Source organism: Mastigoproctus giganteus, chromosome 7 (assembly GCF_048544385.1).
Source record: "Mastigoproctus giganteus isolate SK-2022 chromosome 7, ASM4854438v1, whole genome shotgun sequence".
Lineage (NCBI taxonomy): Eukaryota > Metazoa > Arthropoda > Arachnida > Uropygi > Thelyphonidae > Mastigoproctus > Mastigoproctus giganteus.
The window spans coordinates 152,086,430-152,110,872 of record NC_143581.1 but is presented as its reverse complement, the minus strand read 5'-3'; the positions used below and the strand labels follow the sequence as shown (position 1 = coordinate 152,110,872).

Here is a 24,443-nt window from a genome sequence, read left to right as displayed (position 1 = left end):
GATCATGTACCAAACACATTCTATGCAAACCCATGCTGATGGAGCAACTTAATAAAATAGATTTTAAAAAATAAAAAAAATAAAAAAACTGATTGATCTCCAGAAGCATGAGTAAGGTAGCCCCAACAGTGTGTTTAAATTAATAAATTAAGTCGAAAGTATGTACAAAAAGTAACGGTATAGAAAAGGAAGTAATGCATGGTAAAGGAGGGAAAAGATATTAAAAATATCGAGGCAAAGATAGTGAGAAAATGTCCGAATCACCCTCTTATTGCACTAATAGTTCAACGGATGGAAGAAAGAAGATCAGAAAGTAGAAAGATGTAAAGAGGTTTGTTTGTTATTTGGTTTTTAGAAGCATTAGCAACTAAGGCCAAATTGCTCCAGGATATGCAGTGGTCATTCCCTGACCTTTCTGCATCCTCCATATTTGGTGGTGACGGGCTCAAACCCCAGTCTAGTCAAGAAGCGTGTGCTATGCACTACTGCTCCTTCCCACCTGGCTACAGAGGTGCCGTAAAGAGAAGGAAAAAAAAAAAAAAAAAACAACAGTTTATAGGATACTAGGCAAGCTGGGTGTGTAAGTACCCAACCTCATAGAGAGGGCCTTGGCTGTGAGAGTGTTAGTAGAAGTGGAAATTAATACCGCTTGTTTGTAGTGTATATTTTGAGTGTTGTATGTATAAAAAATGATATAAAATAGCAGGAGAAAGACTAATGAAAATTAAATACCTGTAGTATTTAGCAACAAACTCTTGTTTCTGGAGATCAATCAATTTTAACTTTAATTTTTTAAATCTATTTTATTTTAATAGTTTCTCCATCAGCATGGGTTTGCAATAATTAATTTTCAATCTCCCTCTCTCTCCCCCCCCTCTCCATTTAGAGGAGGTAGGTAACATCTAAAAAGGAATGCGAATCGCATAGGAAACCACAACCCAAAACGTCACAGAAAAGCAGTAACAGAGGCACAAGAAGCAGAAAGGGCACAAGACAGTAATTAGTGGCAAACATTTATTTGACATAATATTAACAATGGAATACGAGATGAGTGCATTTTATGATGTTACAACATCATGCTCGAAGGTTCCACCATGAGACACGATGCAAGCGTGACACCAACACAGCATGGACTGGCGGACACAGTTGAACACACCTGGAGTTTCTTTGACAGCAGCGCAGGCGAGTCTTGCCACGAGATCCATTTCCATCTCCACAGGCGATTCATACATGATAGATTTGAGAGGCCCCACAGAAAGAAATCAAGGCTCGATAAATCAGGTGAGCATAGAGGCCAGGCAACTGGTCCACCATGGCCAACCCATCAATGCCCAAAATGCCTGTTCAAATGGTCATGAACACACCTTCCATAATGGGCAGGCACCCCGTCATGTTGAAACCAAATATTGCATCTCACATTTGCTGGAACATTGTCAAGGTAACCCTGGTAGAACTTGTTCAAGAAAGATGCGGTATTTAGCGGAGTTCATGCAGGATGGTAACAGGTATGAGCCGACTAAGCAGTCACCAACCATACCTGCCCACACATTTATTGTGAAGCGATGTTGTGCCGCATGAGGGCACACACCGTGTGGGTTGTCTTGAGCCTACACGTGAGCATTGTGCTGATTGAATAAGCCTTCCCAAGTGAAATAAGCCTCATCCGTGAACAAAACATAGGCTGGAAAATTCAAGTCTTGAACACTTTCTTGGAGAAACCACTGTGCAAAAGCTACACGTGCAGGATGATCTTGGGGGAGCAGTAACTGAATCCTTTGGAGATGAAAGGAGTGTAAGGAATCGTCATGCCAGACACTGTACACTGCAACAAAACACTAAGGCAGAGGCAATGGCACGTGTGCTGGTAGTAGGATTATTCTGGACGGCATTCAACATTTTCTTCCATGGCAGGAGTTGTGTCGAACGTGGTCTGCCCACACTACTACTGTTACCTCTAAATGACCCATAATCGCACAAATTTTGATGCACATGTGCAAACAAACGGTGGTCCCGTACATGAGTCCGGGAAGCGTTCTCCATAAATTCATTGAGCAGCTCGTCCATTGCCCTCTGCTAATCCATACACTAGGTGCATGTCTATGATGAAACCATAGCCAATCCAGCTGGATTGGCTATGGTTTCATCATTTCAGATTCAGAAGTGGCCTATTTGTAACAGTTTTTAATTTACTTTTGAATAAGTGTATCCCCTCCACCCTCCTTTCTCCTGAATGTTGTAATTAGCACAGTGATTACAATTTGTTTTAGGCTATCCCCCTAAATATTTCTGGGTACAACACAATATTATTTCCTATAATGGCAATTTCATTTTAACTTTCTAGATACTGACTAGAACTTGTGGGCTGGTCACACCCACAGCTGAATGTTAGAGGCAAGAGACAAAGCAATAATCCTTGATCTGATTATTAGCAAGGACTCTTAATGCATTAAGAATCTCCAGATAGTTTGCAACAATAATATATTTATGTGGGATTTACTTAAATATGCAAGTACTATCAAGGGTAATGGGAAGGCATTTTGCTTAAGAAAAATGTGACTACAGGAATCTATGGTCTTAGACAGTTTGAAGAATAAAGTGGGACCAGCTAATAATGTTGCCAACAGCAAGTTCTAAATGGGAAGTAAATCACTGAAGCTAGTAAGCTTCTTATACAAACTAAACTTGTTCAGAGAAGAAAAAATACATGGAATGATTAATTAAAGGGACACGAACATATAGTAAGTACAAAATAGTCTATAATCAGGTGGCTAAGTGGATAATGTTGGATGAAAAGCCTTTGGCTAAAAATGAAAAGAATTCTTTGCATATATTAACACTAAAGAAATGGTTGAATCATAATGGTCCACTGAACTATTTATGATCCTGTTCTGATTACAGGCAACCTAAATAAATATTTTAGCACCTAAATTCACACGTGTTGTTTTTAGATGTGAACACCAGAAGTATACCAAATTACAACTGGGAGCTAAATGATTTTGCAATAACTGGCAAGTGGAAGAGAAAATATGAAGCTAAAAAGTAAAAGGCACTCAAGACTGACAGAATCTATCCAATTATATTGAAAGCAGGTGGTAAGCAAACCCTCGGGACATAATTATGAGAGCATTCTTGCTTTAAGATAAGTCTCTATAGATCAGATAGATGTGCAAATATCTCATATTTACAAAAGGAGATGAAAATGCAAGTAATTACTCACACCACTAAGTAATTACAAACTTGTAGTAGCTACAGACCTCTAAGCCTATAATTAGATCTGTGCCAGAGAAGTATACAGAAGCATCTTGACAGGAATGCAGTTATACAGTATTCACAGCACAGATTTATTAGAAGATCGTTGTTGTTATTTGGTTTTTAGGAGCATTAGCAACTAAGGCCATATTGCTCCGGGGATATGCGGTGGTCGTTGCCGGACCTTTCTGCATCCTCCGTATTTGGTGGTCACGGGCTCAAACCCTGGTCTAATCAAGAAGCGTGTGCTACGCACTGCTGCTCCTGCCCACGGAAGTGCCAAAGAAGAGTGTCTGACCAATTTGATTAGCTACTATGATGCAGTGGAACTGGATTCAAAAAATAAAGGTCATACTTAAATTTCATTAAAGCTTTTGACACTGTTCCACATGAAAGACTACTGTACAAATTGGAGCAGTGTGGCATTAGTAATAAGTTCCTGCTATGGATTAAGGGATAGCCAAGCAGCAGAAGATAGAGGGTGATTATAAATAGGCAGTACTTTTTTTGGATAAATGCTATTAGTAGAATATATTACAGTTCAGCACTGGGCCTTTTACAGTTTAAGATTTATTAGAGCAAACTGATTAGTTAATGACACAAAAGGCATAACCATAAATGACTAATTAACTTAACTTGTTTTCCATATCTTAACTACCGTATTTCCCCATGTATAAGATGCACCTTTATTTTGGGGCCCGAAATTTGAAAAAAAAATGTATTACATAAAGTTATTGAACTCAAGTTTTATTCATCATAAAACTCATCACTGGCAAAACTCCCATCCATTAATCTGTCCTCATGTGTCTGATGACGAATCACTGTCTTCATGTATTGCCTCGTCCTCAGTTCCATCTATGGCATTTGAAATGCCACACTTCTTAAATGATTTGACAACAATCTCAATATTATCCCAGGATCTTTTCACCCAGGTACAAACATCTCCTGTAGTTGGTTTCTTTACTCTTCCTGCTGGTGTCAAATTGTCCCCAGAAGGCTTCATCCATTGGTTCCATTCATCTCTCATGGCAACTTTGAAGGGTTTGTTAATGCTGACATCAAGTGGTTGGAGCTGGGATGTCAAGCCTCCAAATATGACGGCAAGTTTTGTTTTTTGCTCTGCAGCAATCTTCTTTGTGTTTTAAGTTGTGTGCGCCCTGAACTGATCAAGCACCAATAGGGCAGGTTTGCGTAAGAGCCCACCTGGTCTCCTGCTCGAAACTTTCTCAAAACAGATCTTCATCCCATCCTGATCCATTCAACCCTTGTCATGAACGTGGACAATCACTCCTCGAGGAATGTCTTTTGGCAGTTTTGCGTTTGAAAATCAGCAAAGGAGGCAGCTTGGTTCCGTCGGCACAACAAGCTAGAACAACTGTATAATGACTCTTTTCATGTCCACTTGTCTTCACAGTTATTAGTTTTCACCCCCTTCTTATCAAGGGTTCTGTTACTTGGGTCATCAAATCGAAGGGACTTCGTCCATATTTGCCATCTGTCCCAACTCAAACTGACATGTCTTCCAACATTAAATGACAAAACAATGAAATTCAAGGACCTTCTGCTCATAGCTTTCAGGCAAGTCTGGTGCTTGTATGCATGCTTAGTCCATTCCATTTCATGAACCTGAAGCACCAATTGTGTCCTCCTTTGAAATCAGTAACTTTTTCATCAGCAATTCTTCTTGACTCATGCTGAACCATCTTTGCAGACACAGGAATTCCAATTGCCCTTTAATCCATATCTTCAATTCCTTCTCTAAATCAGGCCATTTTGCTGACTTGCCTCACGGCCTTCTGCCGTGGCATTTTCAATAGGGCTTCTTCCCATAGCCAGTCTCTGTTTTCTCAGTTGGAGGAGGACCAAACTTATGTTCAGCAGCACGATTTCCATTCACTTTTGCAAACTGGATCACTTAATTCAGCACTGTACGAAAATCTTTTCTGAGCCATTTCTGGGCAGAATGTGTCAAAACGCAACCTATTATACCGGTAACAAGTGCAAAACAATGAGTGCAAAGACAACAAGTGCAAAAAATGCAAGTAAAAAAACCTACAACCACTGTATAAGACTCACCCAGTTTTTAGACCCCAAATTTTTCAAAAAATTTGGGTCTTATACATGAGGAAATGCGGTAATAAATTCTTGACCATAAGCTCTTAACCATAAATGACTGAAAATTTCAGTCATTTATGACTGAAATGTGAAAATGTCAGCATTCAAATGAGTGCATCCATGAGGGGATCCACAAAGTATTTAAATGGATTGGGTAAACTGAATGCTGATGGCATCTACTCTTTCAAGGGTGACTGCAGGATAGAGGTGCAGAAATTTGCTTTCTGACAGAGGGTAACCAATGATCTACTTCCACAGCACCAGATGGAACAAACTTAATCTGGCGTTGTAGAAGTGGATAAATTTAAATCAAGCATTTATTAGACAATTAGAAGGGATGAGAAATGAGGTAGGCAATTTTTTTGGTTAATGCTCTATAAGCTTGCTTCCTTACATCATTTGCCACTACAAATTTTCTGATGCAAACAACAGAAGCTAAATGCTTATTCAGAATGGTTAACAATTTCAACATAGTTGAAATTCAACAAACATTATATTAACTGTATAAATGCACCTGTACTTCAAACTATATTTAAACTTCTTTTACTTAAATTCAGAATGACCTCATCTACCTTCATTTTAAAAAATGTTCTTTACAATTATAAAGAATATTTTTATTAACACAAATTATTCTCTTTAATTTGTTACCTTTGCTAATGGAACAGGAGGGTCATTATCTTTTAACACAGTTGCTGCCTTTTCATATTCTGGAGCTAGTCTTTTACAATGTCCACACCTAAACAAAAAGAAAAATATATACATTCAAAATACTAAGAACAAGTATAGATACTGTTGTGGTACAATTCTACCAGAGTACTGTATACATGTACAGCTACATAGTTGAAACAAGACTAGCACCTTTCTGGCTGTTTTTAATTTATTATATCCACAAGATTCTATCCCCCCTTCCAATTAAACGTTAGTGCCATAGACCAAGAAATGACCACTACATACCCATAGGCTCTTCTATTGAATTAAAAATTTCCTCCATGTAACCTTACTCTACAAATAAAAGAACCACCAAGTTGGTTTTTTTTTTTTGGGGGGGGGGGGGGAGTTATTTTATGAGAAGTGCTATAGTAAAAAAAAAACACACACCTCTTGTTGCCTGTAGCAACAACATTTTGAACCAACAGAAATGGCATTTTGAAGAGATAATTATCATTGCATAAGAAATGGATGCAAACCCTGATAATTACAATGGTTTATTTATCTAGACATGAAGGATCATCTACTTAAGTATATGAAACCACAAAAATCAAAATACCTAATAAAAATAAATATCACCAGAAAATGGCAAAAATTGACCATGGTATCTGATTTTGTCCATTTCAATCTTTTCTGAGTGATCTTCAATTCGTTTGTTGAACAAATCAAATTATCTAAAACATCTTTCTGTTCTGTATAACTCTCATGTTTTTGATTACCTTTGTTATGATTTTTAATCCTGTTCTCAGATTAATTGAACAAAACATTTTCCAGCTTTCCATACCTTTCACAAAATCTTTAATTTCTTCAGCCTCCAGGCAGAAAGGACTACAGTATGTTTTCTGGGGTTCAAAAGCTGGCAACACTGTATATAATATTAAACAGAAGCATTTTGAGACTAAGTCACAGAAAATGTCTGAAAATTTGCAGTGTGATAGAGTTTGAGCCTTATTAATTTAGCCTTTGAGACTAAAGGGTTCATGGGGTAAAATTTCTCAGTGTGGGCCAGCACTTGTAAACAGAAAGGACATTAACCTATCAATCATGACCATAATTTAACAAATGTTCATATGGAGTTTGAGATCCCCTTTGTTTTAAATATAAATTTAGTGAACTATTCCATTATAATTTTCTGAACTCAAAATATATCAAATGAAAATAAACGAGAGAAACCAATAATAAACAAAGCTTGTTCAGTTTTTTTTTAAAGGGTTACCAATCCACTGAACTGAAACAGACGTGCATAGCATCTGACATACAATGTCCAATTTTTGTCAGTTGTTCATGTTTAGCTGACATTCATAATGTAAAACCAAAGTTCTTTGGCAATATTAAAAAGATGTTGCTGCCATCTCATAACTGCAAGTGGAATGATCTAGAAGAAAGATTTTGCTTTTCTGGCACCTGTTAAAATTCCACAAAAAAAAAGAGTACTGTCCATTAATTCATAGTATATCAAATATAAAACAGAAAATATTGTACAACCAGTTAGAATTTGGGGGGGGGGGTAGCGGCAAAGGGTGATGATTTCACTTTCACAAATAAAAAAAATTAAGGTGGCATCTGTCAGACATACTAGCAGTGGAATGTTAAACAGAAGGGGGTTTAAGAATATTTTCTGATGCTATCAGGTGGGTTATAAAAAAAAAATAAATGTTTGGGGGAGGGGGAGCAAGACTTAATTCAATGACTGTAATAACACAAAGAATTGAGCCTTACATTGTTTGAACTGAAATGCAATAAACAAAACAGGCACAAGTTTATTTGCTTCTACACTACTAGCAGAAGTACAGCAAATAAGTTTGAAGTAAAGTATAGATTCAAATGTTGACATAGGTATAACAGAAACATGGTGTCACTCTGATATTGGGTATGCAGAACTAGAATGTTGTGATCATAAACAAATAGAGAAAGGATACACGACAGGAGGAGGATGCTATTAAGAAGCAAAACAAATTTACCACCACTAGACAGCCTGCCTGTACAATACAGTTTGTTTGATGTGACAAATACTGGGAAAACAAAGTGACAGCTGGAGTCTGTTGTAGGTAAAATGACTGATGAGTCATAAACAATACAGATATATAGAGTGGGCAACCAAATTAGATATCAATTGGATCTGATGGGTTGGCAGCTCACTTGGTAACAATGTTTCTTAATACAGCTTCTTTCTGCACCAACATGTTAGAGAGTAAACAAGAGAAAGCAATATTCTTGATCTTGTTATCAGCAATTATTTATTATGTCAACAATCTTCAGGTAAAGGAATTAACAGGTAACTGTTCACAGTACACTGATGCAGGATTTATTGAAAAATAAACCAATAAATAATCTAATTCTTTGACAAATTCTTCAACAATTGGTTCCAATGAAGAAGGCTGGCAGGGTGAGAGAGCACATCAAATAATTGTTCAGAGACCACCAAGTTTTATACTAACTTAAAATGCATGGGATGATTATAAATTGCCAGGGGATATGGTGTCCTACAATAAGTGTAATCAGGTTACTCATGTGAGTTAGGTAGGCTAAGACAAATTATGAGAAGTCTCTGGCTAAGAATGCCAAAGAAAAACAGCAAGGAATTCTTTATTAAACATTAACAATAGAAAGAACGGAATGAACCATACTGGTCAACTGGATATGAATAGTATAACTATTGATTATCTTTTACAGATTGTTGATAATTTAACTGGGAACAAGACAAGTACAATGACTTTCAACTATAGCAAACGGATAAGATTTTTTGAATTTTTACCAAATTCTTCATTAATTAACATTACATCGGGTTTTACAAATACAGGAACTCCCCGACTTACGGAAATTCAACTTCACGTAAGTTTTTGCCAGCCAGTGCAAACTTTAAAAAAATCGTGGAAACGTATTTTGCATCCCGTAGGAATAAATAGGGGTATTGTGAAAATATCATAATGTAAACCCAATAACACATTGGGTTTTTTTTTTAAATTTGTTCCAATTCCTTGGAAGTTGAAATTTTTGCTCTATTACTAAGCTATTTCTCTCTAAAAGGTCATTTTTATAATGGAACTTGCACTACACTTTCATTATCATCATACGTATGTTCTGTTATAAGAATCAATTAGTGCCTTTGGATTTTTTTTAGCACATTTCTGGAGGTCACGACCATAAAACAAACAGTTTGAACTTTCTGGTTTATTGGGCTTTTCTGTTAGTTTACTACCCGTTTATAATCGGATGCACTATCTTGCATTTGCAATAATCCCAATAACAGCAATTGGATGGGTTTAAGCTATTATGATGAAATGTGTTCCCCTTCACTGAAATCTTCAATCATATAAAAAACTAATTTTCAGAAACTTCTCTTCATTCCTATTTACATATTATAATGAAGGGAAAGTGACCAATGAATAGTGCAAGTGGTGCTAGTGCCAGGAAACAAAACAAATTAATTTAGAAATGAAGATAAATTATTAAGAAGTATGAAGCAGGACAAAGTTTTTCATCTATTGCAAGGGAATTAGGTCTCTCTGCTTCAACAACAAATACTATTTTAAAGGACAGTGTGCATATAAAATAACATGTCAAAGGATCATCGCACTTAAGATCAGCAGTGATCACAAAACAGCATTCGGGTGCTATATCAAAGATGGAACATCTGTTAAATTAGATTCAGAAGCAAGTGCCCCCAAGTCTAATGACCATTCAAGCAAAAGCAACAAGTATTTATAAAGATAATAAGGATAAGCACAGCGAATCCCAACCCAAGTTGGTGCCAAACAACAGGTGGTTTAATAAGTTCAAGCATCGTGTTGGTTTCCACTATGTTGAAGTATGTAGTGAAGTCACCAGCGCCGATTCTCCAGCTACAGAGAAATTTTGATGTGTTTGAAAAATGTATTGATGAAGGTGGCTATTCAACACAGCAAATTTAACGGTGACAAGACTGCTCTATATTGGAAAAAAAAATGCCAGATCAAATACATTATCAAAGAGGAAAATACAATTGCAGATTTCAAGGTGTCAAAAGATAGGGCCACACTCTTGCTTGAGGCTAATGCAGCATGAGATTACAGATTAAAACCACTGCTTGTGTACCATTCTGAAAATCCTCATGCATTTAAGGGCATCATCAATAAAGGCCCCCTACACGTGCATTTCCAATTGAACCAGAGAGCATGGATAACAATATCTCTTTGAGGATTGGTTTAAATGCTACTTCATTCCCAAGGTTGAAAAATATTGTAAATACAACTACGTTCCTTTCAAAATTTTGCTTCTATTAGATAATGCTCCTGGACATCCTATACATCTAGATGATTTCAATTTGAATGCGAGTCACATTTCTACTGCCAAACACGACTTCACTCATAAAACCTTTGGATTAAATTATTTTGAATTTAAAAGCATACTATTTACATACATTTGCTCAGGCATTGTCTGCAGTAGACAATGAGAAAATAAATTAACGTTGAGACTTGGAAATCTTACAATATTTACCATGCCATCTTAAACATTAATAAGGCCTGGGTGGAAATTACTAAAAGTTGTTTAAATGTCACATGGAAGAAATGGCACGTAAAAGACTTCAAAAGGTTTGAAAAAGGCAAATCATATGAAGATTGTAAAGGTTGCAGAGCTACTTCAGTTGGAGGTTGTTGCCAAAGATGTGGAGGAGTTAATAGAGGAAGAAGAGAAGGAATTATCTAACAAAGAACTTATTGATTTGTAGGCAGCGATAGTGAAAGAAGAAAATGCTGACGAAGCTCAAGATGAACCAAATGAAGAGCCAGATGCTTCACCCCCAGAGACAATGGCATTTTGTGAAACTGCATCAGCAATGCCAAGGTTTGAGAAGATGGATCCTGACAGCAAACAATTCTTAAAAGTTAAGAGGGGTGAATGATATGCTTGCTTGCTACAAAGAAATCTATGATGAAAATAAAAAGCCACTGTCCAGTCATCCATTAATATGCTCTTTCATATAGCTGACCCCTTCTAAATCTCCACAGTTCTCAACATCCGTATTGGCGTCCTTATCAGCTGAAGACGTAGATTGTGGCAATGATGCTCGAGAGGTAAAAAACTTACTGACATTATGCCTGTCCTCTTTTTTTGTAATTTTACAATTTTTTTTTAAATTGCACACTTCTGTAATTTTTCCTGCACATGAGATAAAAAATTGAATACATACAATAAATAATTCTATTTACATGTTCGGTGAACATTTTTTTGATCAAATCAATTCAGCAAGCACAGTTGCTAGTGCTGCACAAGCATGGGGGAAATTCCAACTAATGTAAAATTCGACTTACATAGCATTCACTGGAACACAACCCTTGCGCAAGTCAGGGAGTTCCCATAGATTAGATAAGATTAGCAGCATTCGTTAACTTATTTTTTTTAATAAAGCTAGTGTTAAGTTACGACTCACTACCCATAGTGCTATTGTATCAATGTTTTGCAACGAACATTGTAGCAAGTAACCAGTAGTGCAGAAAAATGGTATGGCTTTAATTGTGATAAATAAGTAGTCTGATGGCTTTAATCACTTGTTAGGCATATATCTGTTTGTATTTAGCTAAGGATATAACTAATTTAATATTGTGATCGTTATGGTATAGTGAACTTGATAGCATAAGGTATAATGTAAAACTAGATAGTGCAATAAGTATTACTGCATTAGCTTAATGTAGTATTGTCAATCAAATTTATTAACCTTAATTTTCATTAATTAAATTGTACTTAAAACAGAAATCATGCACCAGACTAGAGCAGCAAAAAAAAAGGGGCACAAATTCGCAGGAGTGCTGTGACTAGGGAGAAGAACCAAAATGGTGATTCTCCAACGAATCACAGCCTAAAAAAAAAAAAAAAAGTGCAACTTGTGGATCTTTCTGAAACAGAACATGATCCAGCCAAGGAGGATGTCTGTGTGCTAGGTGCAGTGTCAAGAAATTAAATGCCAACTCAGCATTCTGATGGGCTTCGATGAGTCTGAAGAGTAGAGTAGATGTCCGCAAAGGAATTCAAATGGGGTACCCATCAAGCTCTCAGCTGATCAACTCAATGCCAGAGCTCACTCTGGTGTATCATGCAACATAGCAGCAATCTTCAAGGCAGCATGTGCTGTTCCCACAGGAGCTAGTTATTGTCAGTGACTAGTGTAAGAGAGGTGGAAAATATATTATGCCAAAAGTTGGAATAGGACCAGGGTATATCTGCCAGGGTCAAGAGGCTGATGATGTAAAGCACATAATCCTTTAAGGGCACAAAGGGTGATACTGTTGTACACCTTGGTACTAATGACATTAAGAGTGGAAGACCTGTAGACTTACTTAACAAGTACAGGCCAATGCTGAAAAAAAGTCAAGAGTTAGGATTAAATTTGAGTGTGCAATTCTGTCCAGACAAGATAGGGAGTTTATGATGAGAGCCTTGTCAATCAATTTGGCCCTGGAGAGATTGTGCAAGGCTATCAGGGATAGAATTTTTCCCAGCTTGGTATGTGCTTGTTAACAAGAGAGTGCTTCTACGGTGATGGGATACACTTAAATAGAAGGGACAAGGGTATATGCTGATGCTATCAAGGCAGTGTTAGGAGGCCTGATGTAGTCAAGAGCACGAGTGCAGTAGTCCGCACTCTTTTAGTGGACCGGGGTTAGAGTCAAAGACTGCTAATTACAATTAACATTTGTATCGAAGATTTACTGTAAACTCCACTGACCTGGTGGTCACGTGGGAGTATAACCAAGAACATTTTCTTTTTTGGTTGGAAAACCCAAAGAGGTTTTCCAACTTGAGGCAAACTAGCTTGGGAGGATTAACAGACTAATAGATTACCAGTAGCCGCAGGCAGTGGTGAAAGTAATTTTTGCACTGCTTCTATTGGAATGAGCAGCAACCTTGAAAGCAAGGTGCTGGAGATTAAGGACTGCTTGGAGTCATGGAACAAATAAATACATGGGTGGGGTTAGAGTAAGAACAGGTGCATGTATACTTGCATGTACACCAATGATAAGAGTACGTAAATTTGTTTAATTTGAGGTACTGGTCAAGATAATGGCAGATACTGTCAAGATACCAGAGATGTGGTGTCACACAGATAAGGAATGCAGAATTGAAATTTGGGGAGTACAATGTGTATAGAAAGGGTAGACAGGGAGAAAGGGTTATGCTGTTAGTTAAGAAACAAAATCTAATTCATCCAGTTGACATGAGTGGACAGTTCAATGTTGAATCAGTTTAATGTGACATAAGCACTGAGAAATTTGAATTGGAGTGTGCTATAGGCCTAATGACTGATGAGTACAACAAATAACTGTACACAGAAACACTGTGTCCAGTAAATTAGGTCTTATAATGGGGAACTAACTTCCCAGATATTGGCTGGGTCAAAAATTCTTACCAGTGAAAACAAATAGGATGGAGGTTAGAGTGCAATATTGAAAATCACAACAGCCTCCATCAGCCTGTGGCCCACCATGGTTTCCCCGGAGCAGCATGTTCGAGAGGCAACCAGAGGGAGTAATAATCTTGATTTCATTATCAGCAGTGACTATTCATGCATTAAGAATCTGCAGATAACAGAACCACTAGGTGGCAGTGATCACAGTGTACCAATGTGGGATTTACCCAAACATTTAAGTACGATCAGGGATAAAGGGATAAAATGCTAACAGGATAAAGACGTTAGAGACAAAATGTAACAGATACAGGTTTATGCATGCATGGTCACAAGATTAAACTACTAGATTGCTGCTCTTTGTTGTTGCACAGACTTGCTGCCAGGGGTTGTCCAGTTTCAAGATAGTTGCCTCCAAGATTGGGTGTAGCCTCATGCCCCTGCAGCAATTCATAGTTCTTGAACTTCATGATATGTTAAGCAAATCTAGCCGGAGGCAGTGGCAAAAGTGTTAAGGTCATGGTGGGTCGACCAGAAGTGTTCGGCAATTGCAGATTATTCAGTCTCACCACGGTGAATTGACCTGTCATGCTCTGGAATACAGTCTTGAAGGTGTCTTGAGCTCTCCCCTATGTAACAGCTGCCACAATCTTCACAACCTATGCAGTATACCAGACCACTGTGCAAAAGAGGAGCAGCTGGAGTCCTCACGTTAGAAACCAGAGAATGCAAGCTCCTACCAGGTAGTTGCACACATTTTATACAGTATTCCCAGAGGATTTTCAAAATCTGGCCCAACATGCCTGGATAGTAGGGAATGTAGTCGGTAGGCATATTGTCATGCGTTGATGACAGCCTCAGGTGGATCGTGAGCTCTTGTGCTTGCAATAAGCACTTGTCTAATGTGTGGGTTGGGATAGCCACAATTGACCAGGTCCGTTTTCACTCTGGAAATCTGTTTGCCTAGCTTCATCTGAGCTGGAATGGGTCCAAGCACGGGAGAATAAGGTGTGGGTGGTGCTGTTGAGATGGCTAGGGGCCTGGCCCAATCTGTAGTTGGTAAACTGCCCAAACCACACTGGCTTGCAGTATAGGAAGGTTTCTAGTGTGGGCCCCACATGCTTTACCAGGACATCTAAGAACGGAAGGACCCATCCACTTCTAACTCTAAAGTGAACTGGATGAACACTGATAACGAACTGAGGTACTCCAGTAATGTTGCTTCAGAACCACGTGGGATGACGGTGAAGATGTCATTGACATATCTACACCAAGTTGTAATAGGTACATGCAGGTCCAGGAATATCCGATCTTCCAATTCCTCCATGGCGATGTGGCCACAATGGAGCTAACAGGAGCACCCATGGCAGTACTGTGCACCTGCTTGTATAAGGAATCTCTGAAGGTAATGACGCTGCCTGATAAGCATAGGTTGAGGGTGGCACTGATGTCTTCTTTGGATAGTGATGTTCTGCTTGTTAGATTTGAGTCATTCTCCAGAAGCCTCTTGGTGCAGTTTACAGCCTGTTGGACTGAAATCTATGTAAACAGGGATATAACATCAAATGATGCTATGATCTTGCTGTCAGAGATTGAGAGCTCTTTAATAAGGTGAATGAACTTGCCACTGTTAGTAAGCGTGTGGGGAGTATTTCCCACAAAGGGTGCAAGGAGTCATGCAATGTACTTAGATAGCTCATATGTAGGTGCATTGCAGCAGGACAATGGTCTGGAGGGAATGCCTGGCTTATGAATCTTAGGTAGGCCATAAAACTGAGGCATTTTGCAACCTGTAGCATGCAGAAGTCACCGAGTTGAAGCAGAAAATTTCTCCAATTTAAACCATGTATAGACTAGTTTGTCAACTTTTGACTCCAGGCATCCCAATTCTTTGATATGCGGATTTGTCACGGGTTCATAGATGTTGGGGTCTTGTAGTAGGACAAGGGCTTTCTCTAGATAATATATGACCAGTCTAATATGGCAAGTGCGATGTCCCTTGTCTGCAGGAAGCACAACAATGATGTGTCTTTTCTTATGGAGGAAAGAACAGAGTGCTGTCAGTGGTTAAGATTGGAGCAGATTTCATTAGATTGGTGGCTTCAATGGCAAGACAGCAAAATTCATTCTGGTGGTCAAAACATTGAGCTACTCACAGTTAATTGTTTGCTGCTCAAATTCAAAACAAAGGAAGTGCAAGAGCTCACGATTCACCCAAGACCACCATCAACACATGATAATATGCCTACCACCTACATTTCTTACTATCTGGGCATGTCAGGTCAGATTTCGAAAATCCTCTGGAAATAACGCATAAAATGGGTGCAACTACCCGGTAAGAGCTTGCATTCTTTAGGAAGACTCTGGTCACCCCTCTTTTGCACAGTGGTGTGGTATACCATGTAATTTGCAAAGATTGTGGCAGCTGCTACATAAGGGAGAGCTCGAGACACCTTTGGAGCACAACAGGTCAATTTGCCTTGGTGAGACTGACCAATCAGCAATCGCGGAACACTTCTGATCGACCCACTATGACCTTAACCCCAAGCGTGATTATGAAGTGATTGACCAGTTCCCAACACTTTTGCCACCACCTCTGGCTAGAGTTGCTCAACATATTGTGCAATCCAAGAACTATGAATCGCTGCAAGGGCACGAGGCTACACCTTATCTTGGAGGCAACTATCTTGAAACTGGATAAATGCTGGCAGCAAATCCACACACATTCTTGCAACAACAATGAGCAGCAATCTAGTAGTTGAATGTTTAAACTTGTGATCATGCACACATCACTGCACACACAACTCTATCTCTTACATTTTGTCTCTAACATCTTTATGCTGTTAGAATTTCCTGATGAAAGGGCCCATTTAACCCTGAAAGTTCCATACCATTTGTTATTAAAAGTTTTTCACTGGATAATACGGTATTTAAATCTCTTTATGCAATGGAATCCAGTACAACAGGCCCATTTATTTTCAAAGCTTTTGACACTGTTGCGGATGGAAGAGTATTGTACAAATTGGAGCAGAATGGTATTAAGGGTAAGTTGCTACAATGGATAAAAGGATGGTTAAGTGGGAGAAGACAGAGGGTGGTAATCAATGGGTGCTGCTCTTCGTGGAATAATGTTATTAGTGGAGTCCCACAGGATTCGGTGTTAGGTCCACTGTTGTTTTGTATATTTATCAATGATATTAATGAAGGTATATCAGGCTTAATGTCGAAGTTTGCAGATGACACAAAAGGTTAGCAGGGTTGTTAATGACAGTAATGGCAGTGTGCTACTGCAACAGATCTAGATAATTTGGGCAGATGGGCTAAGAAGTGGCAAATGAAGTTTAACCTTGACAAATGCAAAGTACTGCATATGGGTAGAAGTAACCCCAGAGAAACGTACCAACTGTGTGGTACTACGCTTAAGGTGGTAGAAAATGAAAAAGACCTGGGAGTAATTGTGCAGTCAGATATGAAGTTTTCTGAGCAATGCAGACAGGCTGCCAGGGCAGGTCACGGGGTTTTGTCAATGATATATAGGAATTTTGCTCGCTGGGAGGAGGTGATTGTCCCTCTGTATAAGGCAATGGTCAGGTCACACCTTGAGTACAGGTCTGGAGGCCTCATTTTAGGAAGGATGTAGATTTAGTTGAGCATGTACAGAGAAGGGCAACAAGATTGGTTAGGGGAATGAAGGGATCCTCTTATCAAGAGAGGCTTAAGTTCTGCAAATTGCAGTGGCTGGAGACTAGGCACCTGCGTGGTGATCTGATTGAGGTGTATAAGGCCTTGAATGGGTTCAGCACGCTGAATTCTGATGGGATCCTTCCACTTGTTCGGATTACGAACCTACGGGGGCATAAATTCAAATTATGAAAAGACAGATGTAGAATAGATGTGCGGAAGTTTGCCTTTAGCCAGCGGGTGGTTAATTGCTGGAACAAACTTCCATCTGTCGTTGTGGAAGTTGATAGGTTGAATAAATTTAAGGAGGAACTGGATAGGCATTTGGAGGGAATGGTGCAATTTTTTTTTTTTTTTTGGCTGATGCTGCATAAGCTCATACACTTGCTTTCTTGCATCACATGCCACTACTACCCCAGGTGCCTTTCTTATGTTTAACTTCAACAATTTCTCCTCCACTTTGCTCTGTTATTCCAAAATCATTTAGCTCCCTGTTAGTTTGATAAACATCTGGCCCTCTCCTCCTTGAATAACTCCCCATGTGTGAATGTAGATGCAAAATACTCATTTAGTTCAACAGCTATCTGAGAATGATCTACAGTCAAGCCATTAATATCAAGTGGACCAACTGATTCATCCCCTTCCTTTTGGAGTTTATATATGTAAAAATGTCTGTGCTGTTTTTCTTTGCATCCTTTGTTGGCAAAACCAATATTTAATTTTGAACTAAATATCACTAAAAAGTAAGTAGCTAGAAAAAACATGGTGCATTACTCCACAAAGATGTATCTTCTAACTCCAATTACACCAGAATAACTAAATCAGAATTGCCAATTAGATTTACATTCAATTCAAGTCTACTGAGTGTATGCACATCTACTGAATAACACTGAAGAACCAAAGGGTAAAGTTTGAGAAAACTTGTGCAGTTCATGATTCTGTTAAAAGAATCAAGCATTTCATAACTGAAAATTTGTCGGGCAATTCAGAGATCATTTCAGTAGCACTGTCAGCAACTAGCTTGAATGCATAACTGAAAACAATTACAATCATGAAAATATAAGTAAACATTCTATGCCTTTTTAGCATGTCTGTAAGGATAGCATAAATTACTCAGGTTTTTGTTTCAGGCTGGTGCAATCCGAGCTGCCAATTGCATTTGCCATGATTTCCGAACACAGCCCATTCCTACCATAATGAATATTAGAACCTTTAAATAGCAATTAAAAAAAGTATTACAAACATGCAAATTGTAGCGCTAGACTTGGATTTTTTTTTTTCTGTATCAGCTTGGTTCATTGCGTTATATTACAAAGCGCAGATTATTGTGCTCTGTAACCTTCGGTACTAAGAGCTTTGAATGCCTTTATTCGCACACGTAATATATTGTATGAAATTCTAGATAGATGCCAGAACGATAGACGGGAGCTTTTTTGCGTAGGGTATATAATAGGAATCTATTAAAATCAATGGATGTTTTTCACTACCGAGAAAATTCTGTTTATACTGATGAACTGTTCATTGTAAATCAAATAATTCATTATAAATGCTACTTGATTAGGTGTGTGTGTATATGCATAAAATTTTTTTTTTTTTTTTTTTTGTTGGACAAGGATTGGGAGATCTAGAACAATACATGGAAAATACCCATTTTCATTTTCCATTTGCTAGTTGGAGAAAAATGTTTGGTTGCGAAGATAACTTATCGATTGGTCTCAAATTGAAACTGTACGCTAGGCATGAATGCCGTGATCTGCAGGTTGAAAACAACCCATTTAACAGTAATATATTAGACTCCATAATCACTTCTTTGGGGAAGGAAGAAGAAACTTACCAAGGGGCAAAAAATTCAACTAATATAGCATCATGTTCTTTGACTCTGTCTTCAAAATCTGACCCAGAATAATCAAGTACATCACTGCATACGATGAGTGGCACTAGCGAAAACAGCACGATAACTTTAAACATTTTTAAAAATTTACCCTAAACAGAAACATTAACTGTAATTATCACAACAAAAACCTCTGACAAATACAGTACCAACACGAAATGGACTAAACACAACCGGCTTAAATACAAACTACAGGTAACAACGTGGCTACAGGAGGACGTCGCAGCGCTTCTGCGTTGTCGTACTGCGATTGGTTGCTAACAAAGCAGGTTGCAAGTTGAGAAATGTGTCCATCGCTAGATGGTGCTTTAAGTAAAATACGAAACGAATGTTTTTGTAAAAAGTCATAAAAATGATTTGGAAATACTGTAGTCGGAAATTTTCACTAATTTAACTTGCTTTACGTGCTTTTCTTAACGTTACTTATTTAAAGGCAGCAGTATTGTATTTAGATAATTCAATAAGAATTATCTGAATTCAGATAATTCTTATCGGCGAGAAGTGGGTGACCTGCTGCCCAATTTAAAAGGCCATAGTATCTTGTATTTAAAAAAAAAAAAAAAAAAATTGAGTGAAAATTGCAACAAAATCTTAAACAATAAAAACAATGTTTGCTAAGGGTGGTGTGAGCTAACTAGTTCGCAGCTGTTGATCGAAGAAGTTGTTAAAAATGAAATAAACTACAAAGGAAAAATAAATAATGTAATAGTGTAAATACAAAACAGATTTAATTAAAGTTTTTAAGCGTAGCAGCGACTTAAACCAAATTGCATATGGAAACGATTGACCCTAAAAATATATTAGTGTTATGTCTTCCCATGGTCTTTATTTTTTTATGTTTTATTATTATAACTGGTAATTAGGGTTGCTAAGGTTACCTCCTTAGTAAAAACAGGTAACTATACGTTTCACCTATCCGTAGCTTTCGGTTTCGTTTATCCGCAATTTTCCTATTTTGCATATTCCCTTCAAAATAAATAGATTTGCTGGATGGTTTCAATAAAAATACCAGCACACACATATGTGGAAAGTATGGTGGAAAAAACCCACTGAAAGGGACAGCATGAAGTATTGTTCGAGTATTGAATGAAATTAAATTGAAATTTTATTCAAAATAATAATTTAAATCTGATTTCACACCTTTTATCACTTTTTATATGAAATGTCTTTCACATCCGGCGCCTCTGTAGCCAGGAGCAGCAGTGCGTAGCACACGCTTCTTGATTAGACCGGGGTTCGAGCCCGTGACCAATAAATACGGATAATGCGGAAAGATCAGGGAATGACCACCACATATCCCCGAGCAATATGGCCTTAGTTGCTAATGCTCCTAAAAACCAAACAAATAACAACAACTTTCACATGCAAACAATTGAGAGGTGTAATAAATACACATACCGACACAGTCGCCTCGTACAGATTCAATGCAGGAACTGTGCGAAAATTTGCCTTTTGCCGGGGGGTGGTTAATTGCTGGAACAAACTTCCATCTGTCGTTGTGGAAGTTGATAGCTTAAATAAATTCAAGGAGGGACTGGACAAACTTTTAGAGGGAATGGATATATGAAATTGTTGTTTTTTTTTTTTTTTTTTTGGCTGATGCTACATAAGCTCATGTGCTTGCTTTCTTGCATCACATGCCTCCATTACAACTACTACTACTGTTATGTTCATCTCACTATTGAAACAGTTGAAAATGTATTGTTTTAACCACACTAGAACAATAGTGATTAAAACATAGATTTCTGTCAATGTTTTAATAAGAATCTTATTAATATTCTAGAAAACAACCATAATGAAAACTGAATGTAAAAAAATTAAACAAACAAACGTATAAAATGATAAAATAAAATTTACTTAGTTAGAAAATACTGGGCATTTTCAGGTTAATTTATTAACAGGACAGTAAGTGCAAATAACTGGAATGTTCTGGTCGAAACCAAACACCTGGCAATCCTATTCTTAATATCAGTTAACAAGTTTTAGTTTCACTTGTACCGCAAACGTATCTTTGATTTCATTTTCGACTCCAAATTTAACTTTTTTCTCATGTTGAATCGCTCATTACCAAATTTGGTCATCCAGGAACAAGTTGCTAAATCTCACATTGAAAAACTTGAGGCGTTGCAGTATGGGTTTTAGAACTAGGTTTCCTTTAAAATTGGATTTTAGAATGTTCAACCAAAATCCCTGATGACAGAATGGTTAAAATATTGAACTGTAATAGGCTAGCTGGGTGTGTAAAGTGCCTGCCTGGCAACCCAAAGGTAGCGGGTTCGAATCCGGCCTCGGGCTTGGATCAGAGTAGAAAATGCAAAAACCTTGGGAGTGCAATATGGCCACAGAACCCGGATGCACTAACAAAAAAAAAAAAAAAAAAAAAAAATTCAACTCTAAATAACTCTGGTATTAAAGCAAATCTTGCTATTTTTAATTATTACAAATCAGCAGGTTATTTAATGGCCCTCCCAACTGCCCTAAATTTCGGTGACTTATTAGTTTATAGGTACCCAATTCCATCTGCTATAATAAAATCAAAACTCGTACCATTAATTAACAGGCTATGGAGTTAACAGGTTCGATGATCAATTTTTCCTTCGGTTTACTCAGAGCTCTTGATGTGCTGTACATCGATCCTAAACGCTTCCTTCAATAAAAACTTACTGCCAAACAACTCTGGACCAGACTATTGTTTACTAAACAGTTGATTTTTCTCTCTTCTTTCTAAGCTGTTTTAATTAATAATTCCAAATTCCAGTTGTAACCATGAGCAATTTTCAGAATTGTAAACCAAAAACTTGAATTGGTTATTAGCATTAGTAGAGGAAAATAATGCAATAAAGCAAGCTTATATAGGATCAGCCAAAAAAAAACCCCAACACTTCCCATTTCACCTATCCATTCCTTCCATTAGTTTGTATAATCTTTCCTTGAATTTATTGTCTAGATAATCCTGTGTTACTTCTTTAATCAACGACTCCATTATTTTCCCCTGGAACAGAAGCTAAACTAACAGCTCTATAATTACTTGCGTCACCCTTTGATCCTCTTTGTGAATTAGGGAAATATCCGCACATCTCCAGTCCCCAGGAACTACCCTAGAATCCAAGGATGCTCTCATAATTATGGCTAAAGGTATGCTTACTTCCTGCACTGCCTCTCTCAATATAATTGAATAGATCTCGTCCACCCCAAGTGCCTTTCTTATGTTTAACTTCAACAATTTTTCTTCCACTTTCCTCTCAGTTATTACCAGTGGTGTATTCGGGCCGGAACGACGTTCCGGTACATTTTTCTAAATGTCATAATAGAAAACCATTAAATTTATACACCTAATATTATGAAACAATGGCATAATCAAAGGGGAGGGACAAATATCTATTTTACCCATTGCTACTAAAAATATATATATTCATAGTAATCTTTAAAATTAATAGATTTCTGTAAAAAATTATTTAAAAACAAAAATATAAATTTCGCAATGAAACTTGAACGTTTCTTACTAAAGTGCAATGTGTTAGATAAAGCGATCCAATGAATGAGATATACTGTGATGCGTGCGAACACTGCATTTTGGTTCGCCATGGGCCGAACGCTAGAACTGATTGTTCTATGAACCGTGAATCTGAAGTCTGATTCAGTTACTGTACAGTCGATGTGGCGTTATCATATAGTCTTCTGGAGAACGAGCGTTCCGGTACTATTTATTTTAGCAATACACCTCTGGTTATTACAAAATCATTTAGCTCTTTGTTAGCGTTTGATAGAAGCTGTCATCCAAGCATTAGTGTTGCTGGCTTATTTAGCAAAATATTCAGATAGCCATTGTTATCGATATTTTGGTGGGAACATCGTAACTTTCGTTTGGTCTGGCATCCCCTTCCCTAAAGAGTTCCTCTGTGTGGATGTAAATGCAAAATACTCGCTCAGTTTATTAGCAACCTGAGCAGGATCATCAGGAGCCGAACCATCGATATTAAGTGGACCAATTTGATTGGCCTCTCTTCCTTCTAGTGTTCACATAAGTAAAGAAGTCTTTACTATTTTTTGTTGCATTCTTTGCCAAATATTCTAGTAATCTGCCTTCGCTTGCTTAACCTCCTTTATGACTTGATTACACAACAAACCTATGGTAGTTTATATCTACCACTGGTTTCTGTATCTCCTGATAATTTATATGCATTCCATGCAATTTCCTTCCCTGCCACGAGTTTCATTAGTTCAACTGACATCCATTTAAGCCTATACCTTGAAGAGTATTTCTTCATTAGTATAAAAAGTCTAATAGCTTCTATGATGAATTATTATTATTATTATTATTATTAGCCATACGGTGCAAGGAAGCCTGAAGTTTATGCTGCACCAGCCAAAAAAAATCCTGAGTTACCCTGAGAGTGAGAAAGAGACAGACAGAAGTAGAAAGGAATCACCAAGAAAGAGAAGAATGATGATATTCAGCTAGGGACCCTGGGTGTGCCAAGCCCATACTTACCCGATGTGAACCCCTGGGGTTTCCTTGAATGCTTCCCATTTAGAATTTGCTGATGGTAACATCATCAATTGGTTCGCTGTATATTATTTAAAATTATTGCTATCTCTTAATTAATATGGAACAGTATTGATTGACTGACCTTATTTGCAGCAGCAGCAATTTGAACAATTGCTTATCATTCACACATAGATCTAATTACAACTGTGTTTCATTATACCGTTCAGAAACAATGTCTTCAGAACATCACAGTGGCGTAACTATCACACCATCAAGTATGCCACAGCGAGGGGACCCAAAGAATCCGGAGATCCAACAGACACTGTTGGATTTCCGGATTCTTTGTCGGTATCTTATGACTTTTAAGGAACAAACAAAAATTTCTAGAAAATTTTTATTTATTTCTTGCCATTGTACAAAATTTTTATTTTATATGTAATGACAGAAAACAAAGAAAAATTGTTAAAAAATCTTTAGATGTAATGGTTGCTTAGTAGAGTGAATTTTTAATTTACTATATTAAACAGCCATTACATTTAAAAATTTTTAACATATTTCAGTGCGCCACATTTGTTTCATAGCTAATTTCAAACACAAAGAATAGCTTCTGTCATAGCCGAAAGGTTTTGGTAATTACTTATATAATTACTATAATTCAGCAGAGTTAGATTGGGTTGTTTTGGACCAGTACTTTTCAAACTTTTATTTGTTTCCTAGCTAATATGATGCCTAAATTTGGCAATATCTTTTAGGACACCCGCTTTTGAAAGCTCTGTTTTAGATGAAATACCAAAAGAACTAAGGCTAATAGCAGCTGCTGGTGATTTCAAATGGTAGTACCAAAATAAAAAATACAACTAATAATATTTCTTTTGTAAGAACATGTTTTCCGCAATATTTAAATCAAGCGCAGATTTACCTAATCGTTT

The 24,443-nt window shown here is 37.5% G+C and overlaps 1 protein-coding gene across 2 annotated transcripts in view; it reads right to left on the bottom strand.

Annotated features, from left to right (window-relative positions):
* Positions 1-23,729, bottom strand: part of ERp60 (disulfide-isomerase A3) — a 133,455-nt gene extending 109,726 nt beyond the window's left edge. Inside the window, exons 1-3 of one of the 2 annotated variants that reach the window (XM_090377946.1) lie at positions 23,720-23,729; positions 18,969-19,092; positions 6,013-6,100 (exon numbers count right to left, since the gene is read on the bottom strand). In XM_090377946.1, coding sequence (XP_090234072.1) covers positions 6,013-6,100; positions 18,969-19,092; positions 23,720-23,729 — 222 coding nt within the window. Of the gene's footprint in view, positions 1-6,012; positions 6,101-18,968; positions 19,284-23,719 lie in introns of those variants that run through there. The other variant, XM_090377945.1, reaches the window with a different exon arrangement.
* Between the last annotated feature and the right edge of the window lie 714 nt (positions 23,730-24,443).